General features: G+C 43.4%; 2 protein-coding genes across 4 annotated transcripts in view; one reads left to right on the top strand and one right to left on the bottom strand.

Annotated features, from left to right (window-relative positions):
* The first annotated feature begins 208 nt into the window (after nucleotides 1-208).
* HYI (hydroxypyruvate isomerase (putative)) lies at nucleotides 209-9,620 on the top strand. The gene is made up of 8 exons (XM_026706990.2): nucleotides 209-478; nucleotides 1,168-1,279; nucleotides 5,600-5,714; nucleotides 6,748-6,826; nucleotides 7,657-7,706; nucleotides 8,863-8,932; nucleotides 9,041-9,175; nucleotides 9,326-9,620. The coding sequence occupies exons 1-8, from the start codon at nucleotides 280-282 to the stop codon at nucleotides 9,382-9,384; spliced, it is 819 nt and encodes a 272-aa protein (XP_026562775.2). The 5' UTR covers nucleotides 209-279; the 3' UTR covers nucleotides 9,385-9,620.
* Nucleotides 9,621-10,183: 563 nt separating this feature from the next.
* SZT2 (SZT2 subunit of KICSTOR complex) overlaps nucleotides 10,184-11,318 on the bottom strand; it is a 74,691-nt gene continuing 73,556 nt past the window's right edge. For all 3 annotated transcript variants that reach the window (XM_087929749.1, XM_087929751.1, XM_087929750.1), the window contains 2 exons: nucleotides 11,202-11,270; nucleotides 10,184-10,775 (listed from right to left, as the gene is read on the bottom strand). In XM_087929749.1, coding sequence (XP_087785875.1) covers nucleotides 10,632-10,775; nucleotides 11,202-11,270 — 213 coding nt within the window. In that variant the 3' untranslated portion in view covers nucleotides 10,184-10,631. The remainder of the gene's footprint in view (nucleotides 10,776-11,201; nucleotides 11,271-11,318) is intronic.

Here is an 11,318-nt window from a genome sequence, read left to right as displayed (position 1 = left end):
TTTTCCTTGCCTGGAAGAGAAAAAATCATGCTTTGTCGCTAAGACTTGCAAGCTGAGGGGAAAAAAGCTCTTGGACTCAATTACCCGTGGTGCCATTGCCCCAAGGAGCAGCAACCCTCGCTCCGACCAGCCTGCCTAGAGATTCCCGCATAGACACCCCACACCCACCTATGCGTATCCCCCACCCAGCTGCGGTTGCTCCTTCCCGGAACAGCGAAAACTCCTCCTCCCGGGCGCAGTGCGCGCTGGGCCTCAGACGGCGCTTCACCGCCCTGCGCCATGGCCTCGCTGCGCTTTGCGGCGAACCTGGCCTGGCTTTTCCAAGAGGAGCCGACGCTAATTCAGCGAATGGAGGCGGCTTCGCGGGCCGGATTCCGAGCAGTTGAGCTTGGCTTCCCTTACGGCTCCGGCGCCCCAGAATTGCGAGCGGCTGCAGAGCGACACGGGCTGGAGGTGGTCCTGCTCAATACTCCGCCGGGTAGCCAGCCGGATTGCCTCGCGAATTGCTTTTCGGAGACTTCGCCTTCTCTTTGTTTGCCTCCCCCGATCTCCTCTTTCTCTTCCCCTGATTTGCGTCGCGGCGGTCGAAATCTCAGTGGGCTCCTTAAAACGCGCTAGTAGACCGGTGCCACCCGTGTGGATCGGCCGATAAATCTTGACGTCTTATTTGCCCTGTATTTCGCACGACCAAAATAATTTACTTTTCCTTCTTTGTGAGGCCACCCAGCTTTTAAGGGACAGGGTTGTTAAACAGAAGGCAAAAACCCAAAACACTAGCACATTTGTTACTTGCTTCATCAACTGGGAAACAAACACCTGCCAGTTCTATTGTAGGGATCAATAACACTTATACTCCAAGCTTTTTGAAAGGTCTGGAATTTGTACTTTAGCTCAAGGGTCTCCAACCTTGGCGACTTTAAGCCTGGAGGACTTCAACTGGGAGTTGAAGGCTTAAAGTCACCAAGGTCAGAGACCCCTGCTTTAGCTGACCACCTGCCTTCTAAAAAGTCCACTTCTAACCCTCTCTTCAAAATAATGGCAGATAACAGGAAAAGCTGACAAATTTGCCCCTGTCAAAGAACTTCTTTTCTCAGGAGTGAGTTGACCAAGCAAGGGTCCTTGTTAATACCTGAAGATCAATTTGTGCTGTCCCTTTTTTTTCTCCAGGGAACCAAGAGAAAGGTGATATGGGTTTAGGAGCAGTGCCTGGGCGCCAGCCTGAATTCCGGGAAGGTGTGGCTTTGGCTGTGAAGTATGCCAAAGAACTGAAATGTCCAAGGTAATAATTAAGATACACCTTGAACCAAGGATAGGTGTGTCCCTTTACCATCTGCATACCCTCCAGATGTACTCTCACCACATTTTGTCAGGGAGCATGGGGACTTAAGTCCGGTCTCCAGGATGTCTAGAGGATGTCCAGTTGGGGAAGTCTGGGTAAATTTCTTTAGATGCTGTCGTCACTTAATAACTGTTCATTTAGCGACAAAGTTATGACAGTGCTGAAAAAAGTGACGTTTGACTGGTGGTTGCACTTCAGATGGTTCCAGCACCCATGATAGCCATTTGCAAGCTTCCAGAGACCTTCCAATAAGCAAAACCAATAAGGAAACCAGCAGAAGGTTGCAAGTTGTAGTCACATGACAATGCACTTAACCAGAGGTGGTATTCAGCAGGTTCTGACCAATTCTGGAGAACCGGTAGAGGAAATTTTGAGTAGTTTGGAGAACCGGCAAATACCACCTCTGACTGGCCCCGCCCTCATCTATTCTCTGCCTCCCGAGTCCCAGCTGATTGGTTGGGTCTTCTTTGGTTGCCCTGTCCAGGAGAACAGAACTGGAAAGCAAGTTGGTGGGGTGGGGAGGGAATGGGGATTTTGCAGTAACCTTCTCCTGGAGTGGGGTGGGAATGGAATTTTGCAGTATCTTTCCCCTGCCACGGCCACCAAGCTACACCCACAGAACCGATAGTAAAAAAATTGGAATCCCACCACTGCACTTAACCACCTCAAATGGGACTGCTGGAAAATGTGACATAAGGTTGCATAAGGTGATGTTTTGTTTAGTGAGCATGTAGCTTAGCAATGGGGTTGCCTGTCTCAATTAGGGTTGCTAAGTGAGGACTATCTATATATAATGCAGCATCCCTACAGTTCTACCTTTTCCTTTTCCTTTGAGTCAGCGTTGATTCCTGGCAACTGGACCAGTAACCGCGATATTCTTGGCAAGATTTCAGAAGTGGTTTCCATTCCCTGCTTCTTCCCAGGGCTGAGAGTGACTGACCCAAGGTCACCCAGCTGGCTTGGTGCCCAATGTGGGACTAGATCTCATAGTCTCCTGATTCTTACAGCACTACAGCAAAGTGTCTCTTAACATCTCTACTATAGTCTGTTATAAAATATATTTTTCTATATGCAGGAAACAATCAGTCGTACATTTCCTTTTGCTATTGAAGAGGGATTTTTTTTTTATAAATCTCACATTAGAATGGAATGATGCAGGCAGGTGCAGCCTTGCTCCTCCCAGATCCAAGCAAAAGTGTACCCTTTTTAACTGGGAAGGAATCGGAGAATAAATGGATGTGTCTGTTACTTACTGAGTCTGGCAGCAGCCTTGATGGATGTTGTAAGAGACAGATTTACTTGCTTTTATCTTGCTTCTTGGAAGTGGGGAAAGGAGGACTCTGGGGGTTTCCTTGTCCTATAATGGAGGGGGAGGAAAAGATCCAGGAGGTCATCTTGTGTGAATCCTCTACTTAAAGTAGGAATCCACCAATAAATAAACACCCAGCCTCTGCTCATGCATTTCCAGTGAAGGAAAGTTCATTTCCTTGCAGCAATTTGTTCCATTGTTTGAATAGTTTTTGATTTAGACTTTTTTTTCTTGTATGTCTCATCCCAGTCTCCTTCTTAGTGGTTTAAACCCTTTTCTTTTGAATTCTGTCTTCTGGAACTCTGAACAATGTTACCCTGTCTTCTATCTGACAGCCTTTCAGATGCTCAAGAAACAGCTATATGGTGTTTCTCTGCAGTGTTCTCCAAGCTAAACATTCCCAATACTTCTATCCATTCCTTATACATTTACAGGCATTTTATTATACTGGGTAGCTTTTCACCGGGCATATTCCAGTTTGTCAATGTGCTTATTAAATGTGGTTGCCCAGAACGGGATATAATATTCTTTTGTGTAGGTTGACCAGTTAAGAACTAGCACTAACAATTACTTTGTATAATGAACATAGGATTACATTTGTTTTTTCAACTGCATCATACTGATGGCTCTTTTCGGCTTATAATCCATCAAGATATTCCGATCCTTTTCACATGTACCAATTTACATAAAGCAAAAATATTTCCAACATGCTGGAATTTATCAGGATTACATTAGTACCAATCTCAATAGCACCATTTTGAGAAGGCTGCAGTAGGGAAATTATCTGATTAAAGTAATTGTCTATATTTCCACCACACACTGAACTACCATTGTATTTTAGATTAGCATGCTGTGCCAAGCTAGCACATGTAGTTTTCTGAATACCATGTAAACTCAAATAATGGGATTGAGTGAACCACTGTTGACTTGACTCTACAACAATTGCACTGAGCCAACTCCCTAAGCAAAGCATATTTTTTCAGATTCGTTGTGAAGCCTGAGAAAGATGGGCTGCTTTAATGTTTAACAGAGAAGTATGATACTTGTGTATGGTCCAATGCAATTCTTCTGAAGGATTTTGAAATACACTCTTTTAAGTACATCACAGGGATGACCTAAAGTAGGCAGTTCAGTTTAGGTTGGCAAGTATACAGGCTTTAAGGTGGATAAATTGCAGCAGTTGCAATAATCCAGAGGAACCAAGATACCTTGAGTTTCAAAATTGATAGAAGGAAACCTGAACAATAATATATAACCATGTCAGTAGTGATTAGTGGTGCTTGGGTGCTGTTCATTTCCAGAGCAGAAGCAATTATGCCATCTTCTGTAGTGCCAGGATTCAGCAACCGATTCCTTGTGCTCTGGTGAACGAGAGGATATAAACTTTCAACTCTTGCCCTTGTTTATGAATGGTTGCACATAGAGAAAGGAAAGGAGGAAAATTGTGGAAAAAAATGACTACTACTTTGCCTTGCGTAGATCTAATTGTAGCAGTCTTCAAAAAATTTCTTTCAAATATGAAAAAATGTGGAGCTTGGACATGAGGGAGAACAGCAAATCATTGAAAGATGGCTCAGTCCCAAGAAAGAGGAAAATGTGAGAAAGCAACTAAAAAATAAAATGTATGTATTTATTTAAATAGCTTACATGGCCACCCACATCACAGCTGTTCTCTGGGTAGCAGGATTACAACACAAACCTCAACCCACAATGTCCAAGGTTAAAACAATAATTGCAAAAAAGCACATCAGCAGCACCAGTGCCCACCTAACCTCCTTCCTCAAACGCCTGGGGAAAATAACCCCCCCACCTTGATTTTGCTTGACATGAGGGAGCCTACCAGGTAGGCTACCAAAACTGGTAGTCTTTGACATTTCTGGGTTCTATGCTACAGCAATATAGAATCCCTATCCTGCCTATTTTCTTGACTTTGCCCTTCTTGAAGGGCTGACAGCAGGATTATGGTGGTTTTAATTAAAAGCAAAGTCCTACTTTTTATTAAATGTATTTCCTGCCACTTCCTCCTCCAGGTTTTCCTCATAGTTACCACGTTGTGAGATAAGTTGGGCTCCACAGATTGGCCCAAGTGGGCTTCCATAGCTCAGCCTCCCTTGTATCACACTGGTGGCTTTTAGGTTGTCTGTTTTGTTATTAATAGAAAAGCCGGAAATTTGTACTCATATGACTTATAAGTAGAAATCCCATTTGGGGAACAGGGATATATGGCATCTGTCATTGATCATGACAGATTCCCAGGTTTAGTGCTCTTCACGCTATATTTCTTTTTTCTTTGCCGGTTGAGAAGAGGGGGGGAAAAACAGTGAAGCACATATAGCTTCATCCTTTTATATTATTTTAATTGATGAAAAATGAATACCAATCATCACAAAGTAAAGTGTCTGATCAGCATTGCCATATATGATTACACAAGCATAATCTTATGTAGCATTGTTGATTAGTACCTATTCTTTATCGGTAAAGCAAGGAATGAAAATGGCGAGGGAGAAAAGTTAATCTTTCTTACCCAATTGTATATGTCCCACTTGCTTGTTAAATGGCACAAAGGTACATTAATCTTCCTATAGTGAGCTTGTATGTAGAGTTTGTGGTGTCCGTGCACCTATCTAAGTGAAGCCAGGCGATCTTACATTAAGTAAACTAACTGCATCTTATATAGTTCTGAATTACATGATTCGAGAGGGAGTGGATTCACTTGCTCTCACAGAAAGTCCACATGCAGTGATAGATGCTGTTTAATGGATCATTGCCTCTTAGGGCATAATTAAACTGGGAACAAAAGAGCTTTTACCATAGTCACATTGTAGCAGCAGCCGAGATATCTTGATCCAAGTACAAAAAGGCACGATTTCCCTCATTCCTACCCCTGCAAGTTTGTACAAGAAACAGTTGACTGAGCTTTCTTCTGCACTGATGTAGCTCTATGCTTTTAGGATCCATCTTATGGCTGGCCGATTTCCTACAGGTGCTAAAAGGGATGCTGCGTCAACTGAGATGGAAGCTACCTTTATTGAAAACCTCAGATATGCTGCTGACATCTTGAAACAAGTACGGACTGAATGGAAATGGGAGAATTACCAGATTGCCATGTTTCTTCCAGAAAGGGAAAGGATTCTATTTAATTTTGATTTTATTTGGGGTGGGGGAACTATTACTCTCCAGATGTTAATGAACTACAAGTCTTCCCTCTTTGAGAGCCAGACTGGCTACTGGGGGATTGTTAGTTAAACTTTCCTGAACTCCAGTTTCCAAGAATTCCACAGAATCAAAAGAAGAGCAAGAATAAATTGCTCAGAAAAGCCATAATCCATAATTACAGGTAGACCTCACTTATTGCCTTGTGCAATGGTTAAAGTTACAGTAACGCTGCAAAAAAGATCCTTTGCAACCAAGGCACACATTTACAACCTTTGCAGTCTCTCTCTCAGTGATGTCTTTGCCATTACAATCAGTTAGTAGACAATACTAGACACTGTCCTGTGTCTCAATCTGTTTTCCCTCACTTGAGGAAGGGGGACATTGCCTGAACAAGTGATCTGTTAGACAATTTCTCTTTTGCCTGAACCATTTTTCCTTCCTCTCCTCTCCTCTCCTCATACTAAGTGGTTTGCATAGCAAGCTAGCACAGTCCTTTCAATGTGTATTCCCCACTGTGTGCTTTATTCTCTTGTAATCTTTTCTTCTCCAGGGAATATAAACACAAATGTGATTTCCCTTTTGCTGATTATTTTTGCTGGGATAAGCATTCCAAAAAGTGAAGGAGGGGGGGGGGAGAGTGTAAGTAGAATTGTAAACTGTCTCAGTCTGTGATTTTCACTTAAATAGCTGTGTCACCTAGCAACCAAGTTGCCCATCTCAATTGGGGTTGCTAAATGAGGACTACCTGTAATTCCCAAGTTTATGTTACTAACTCCGGGATGACAGGCGGCAGGGGAAAATAGTTGCACACAATGGATCTGGAACTATATGTGAGATCAGGCAGAACTGAAACACGAGGGTTGAAGCCTAAAAGGAAACTTTCCATGATACATTATTCTTAAACTTCCAAATTACAATTCCCTTTCTGTGTCTATCCCTGCAGGAAAATCTGATTGGATTACTGGAGCCTATTAATAACCAGATTAGTGATCCCAATTATTTTTTGACCACACCACAGCAAGGTAAGACAACATGTGAAACTTCCCTTTCATAGGCAGAGTACTGCCTAGAGAGAATGGAACTTCTCCCTCCTCAACAGTTGCACTGAGAAGATAGAGGAGAGGAAATTAAACCCCTTCTCAGCTACCATCCCACTTTTCTAATTCCCAGTGAATCCTTTAAAGCAGTGGCCCCCAACCTTTTTTGTGCCACGGCCCGGTACCAGCATCACAAAATGATCCGCGGCCTGGTACTGGCATCAGCACGCATGACAAGGCAAGGCGAGCCGAGCGACCGGCCAGCCAGACGTCCCCCGCTTCTCCCCGCCACCTTCAACTCCTCCTTTGTACCTTTGTTAGTGGGCTTCGCTTCGGGGCGGTCGCTCAGCTCGCTTTGCCTTGGGTGCTGAAAGAATCCTCGCACCTTAGTTTCATTCGAAGCCCCCCCCCCGATGAAACTAAGGCGCGAGGATTCCTTCAGGACCCAAACTCCACTTTCTAACCGGAAAAACTCACCTGGAAGCACTTTCTCGTCAAACAAGATGGCGGCGCCCAGCAAACCGGCGGCCCGGTAGGAAATGTTCCACGGACCAGTACCGGTCCGCGGCCCGGTGATTGGGGACCCCTGCTTTAAAGGCAGCAGACATGCTGTAATGTATAATGCTTGATTCTTGGTGGCAGCAGCCAATGAAACAGAAATGAGGGTCACTAGGATGTTTGGATTGGCTACATCAACTATCTGTGAAATTACACATGACCCATACGTTCCTATTTGTGTTTTAGAGTTGGCTGTAGTAATGCTGAGATATGGAGAGGATAAAATCAGTTGATAACCTAAACCTGTATTCTTTCAGCTGCTGCCATTTTGGAAAAGGTAGGACGACCCAGTTTGAAGCTACAGTTGGTGAGTATCATATGTTCTTTTAAGGGAATGTTGGGCTCTTCAACTGCTTACAGTAGGTGACTCAGAATAGCCTGCTCACTAGTCTAGGAATTCTCACTAGTCTAGGAATTCCACAAAGTCACCTGGGAAGCCAGCAGAGGCCACACATTGCTCCGATAATTCACTCCTGCTTTTTTCTTCCTGCAGCCCACTTCTACTAGCAATGTAGCCTGCCACATCCCCCTGTCCAGGCCTTCCTCCCCCCACACATGCAGCCTCTGCTGATCCTCCCAGGGCCTCTCTGATTCACGTGGACCCTATGCCAGCCTTTCAGGACCTCTTTCAATCCCACCACCACCCCTGCCCTCCTTTCCTGGGGTTTCCTCTTCTTGCTTAAAGACCCACATCTCTTGGCGTTAGGGCGGCAGTGGGGATTGCCATTGCTAAATGATGCACGTGGGCATCTGACATTACATTTTATGACCATATGACAGTCACAGCAATCCCAGTCACAACTGCCATTACAATGAGAGGATTTGGAGTTCCTGGGTGCCACTTTGGACTGTACAGGTAGTCCTTGACTTACAACGGTTCATTTAGTGACCGTTCAAGTTACAACGGCACTGGAAAATGTGACTTATGACTGTTTTTCACACAACCTTTGCAGCCTCCCCATGTGATCAAAATTCAGATGCTTGGCAACTGGTTATTTATGATCGTTGCAGTGTCCCAACATCGTGACAGACAAAGTCAGTGGAGAAGCCGGATTCACTTAACAGCTGGGTTACTAACTTATCAACTACGATTCACTTAACAGCTGTTGCAAGAAAGGTCATAAAATGGGGCAAAGCTCAATGTCTCACTTAACAGAAATTTTGGGGCTCAGTTGTGGTTGTAGGTTGAGGACTACCTGTAGTCTGCAACAATTAAACTGCTGGTTTCTAATACCATGTGAATGCAGTCTTAATAGATCAGGGCAAAGCCCATTTTAACACAACGTTGCTTTTCATGCTGACTGCGATCAGATGCTTCCATTCAGAATCAGAGATATAGACCTCTCCTATTGTTCCCCTATTTGAGGCTTTCTGCCCCACCCCACCAAATTCAAAGGCAATACTGAATTTGAAAAAGGAGAAAGATTATGCCTTGAGCTGAAGACCTACTTTTTGCTCCACAGGATATTTTCCACTGCCAGATCATGAATGGTAATCTGACACAGAATTTAAAGAGATATTTCCCAATTATTGGTAAGCTAGAAACTGTTGCTTGTTTCAGTTTTTTAAAATTAAGGGGCCAAGGCTAGAATCGGGTAGAACAAATAAGAAATGTCTGGTATTTACTGTCTTCTTCTGTAGGACATATTCAAATTGCCCAAGTACCAGAACGGCATGAGCCTGATAGCCCTGGAGAATTGAACTTCCATTACTTGTTCCAGTTACTGGAGTCAATGAATTATAGTGGTTATATCGGCTGTGAATATAAACCAAAAGGCAAGTTTTATTTTGTGCAAACGGGAAGAACCTTGTGACATTGATTATTGCCTGTTGGAAGATTTGGCCAGTCCTGCAACCTCAAAGAGTGGAGGTTAGCTGTCCAAGTATTAGTTTTGCTTAATGTAAGTCTTTATGGTTCCTCTGCAGGTAACACATTGGATGGATTAAGCTGGCTGTACGCGTACTGGGAAGATCATTGTGTGTGAAAAGTTGAAAAAAACTGAAATAAAATCCATTATAGATGGAGTAACCAGCAGCAGCAATTGCTGTATTCTTCCCAGAGGGAACAACTACTTTTTTGCTACTGCCTGAGCTACCAAAAGCATCCCATTATTTTACATTAATAGGATGATATTTCTTAGTGAAGTAAGATGCTCAAGTATGTTTGTTTTTACCTGGATTAAAGCTGAAAATTATGTCACTCAGTGTTCCATGATAAAAATGACATTCCTGCTGGGAGCTTTCTTGCTCAATTACATATTCTACTTTGATCCTTTTTTTAAAGTTGCAAATCATTTGCACCTCCACATTCTGAATACAATAACAAAGACTGGCCAAAGGAATGCAAAATTATGGTACGCACCCCCAAAAGATGCTGGCATCCCCTTTTCTTCCTGCAAACAATTAATGGGAAACAATTTGGTCCAAAGGAAAGAGTTATGTCACTCCAGATGTAGCTCAACAGTGCCACTTGGTGGGTCTAGAAAAAAAATCCTTGATTTTTTTAAATTTGCCTTTTCATTGCATCATGTCCTACTCAGAAAAATAGCTGGATCCACTATGTAACATTAAGATCTGATAAGTGTTAGACAGAACTCATGGGAATCCAGGCCAGTTGTCTTAGAGAATACATCAGCATATCATATAACAACAGGATAAGAATCTGGCAGTGCTTCCACCTATCTTGACAGAATGTTGTTGGGCAAGTAAACAAAAGTCTACTCTGGTTCTCCTTAAAGATCAGTGCAACAGCCTGTTGGGCAATCTGTAACAAAGTCCTTAGTAAGCCATTTAATTTATTTAATAAATAAATTCATGTCATCCATTTATTTACTGTACATTCACCTCATATAAAACATTCCCGCCATTGTGCAGATCCCTTCAAATATGCTTTAATAGTGTCACTCTAACCGATCGGTCAGGTCAGCGGCTCCAGTAGTCTTTTAGCCTTTCATCTTGAAGAGCCCCCAGAAACATGGCCCATCCTTCGGATGCCTCCTAGAGTAATTTCTCTGGATAAGCATAACCTGCCCTTTTAAGTGGGCCAGCCAAGTTGCTTCCTTGATTCCTGGAACTGCTCTGTTTTCATGATTCCCCCTCTTGGCCTAGTCAGATTCAGTGTTCTGACTTCTTATCCAGTAAGCTACAGCCTCAGATCGCAGTCCTGTCAGGGCACCTCCATTCTAGGGCTTGTTGTAGATGCCTGTGAAGCAGTCAGAAGGTCCGGATGATTCTAGAGCAGCCCTGTCCAGAGGTTGAAGCAAGCTGTGTTGATAACGGATTCCAAGTGATGGTACGTGGATACAAGTTGTGGCAGAGGGCTTTCACTGTCCTGGGGTTGAACTGGGAACAGCTCTCGAAAGACCACTGTCAGGCTCTGCAAGGCAATATCAACAAGATTTAGATCTTACCTTGTTACACATAGTTTCTGTATTATAAGCCACCCAAAGTCATTGACTGAGATGGGTGGCTATAGAAATTGGGGGCAAACAAACTGTTGCCAAGAGTACTTCTGACAGACTAGTGCCCCAAAACTTCCAAATATTATATATTCGTTTTTCAGTCCCTATTCGGGTCGGAGAACAGATTCTGATGTGACTGCCTGATTGGCCATAAAGAAAATCAGAGCTGTCTAAAGGCAGTTGTTCTAATCCAGAAGAAGAAACCCGAAGCTGCTGGATTAGGGGTCTGCAATTGTGAGTGCAAGAAATCTCTGGTTAAAAACAATCAAGCTGATGGAGTTACTCTAAAACTCTATTGCCTCCCCCTTAACCTTCAGGTTTGCAGAGGATAAAGCTCTTACTGTTTTTCCTGAATGCGAATCAAGGAATACAAGCACGAAACAGTCCGTGAATTTCTGATTCAGAACAACCTGTAGGGAAAATGCAACAGTGCTGCATTACAGTCATGACATACAAAG

Source organism: Pseudonaja textilis, chromosome 3 (assembly GCF_049901715.1).
Source record: "Pseudonaja textilis isolate UNSWEBS1 chromosome 3, rPseTex1.2, whole genome shotgun sequence".
NCBI classification, from domain to species: Eukaryota; Metazoa; Chordata; class Lepidosauria; order Squamata; family Elapidae; genus Pseudonaja; species Pseudonaja textilis.
This window is presented reverse-complemented; position numbering and strand designations above follow the sequence as displayed.

Excerpts from the sequence above, each read along its gene's own strand:
- HYI (XM_026706990.2), top strand. The coding sequence starts at position 280 with ATGGCCTCGCTGCGCTTTGCGGCGAACCTGGCCTGGCTTTTCCAAGAG. Across the intron at positions 479-1,167 it reads CCTGCTCAATACTCCGCCGG|GGAACCAAGAGAAAGGTGAT; the intron begins GTAGCCAGCCGG and ends TTTTTTCTCCAG. Across the intron at positions 6,827-7,656 it reads TTTGACCACACCACAGCAAG|CTGCTGCCATTTTGGAAAAG; the intron begins GTAAGACAACAT and ends GTATTCTTTCAG.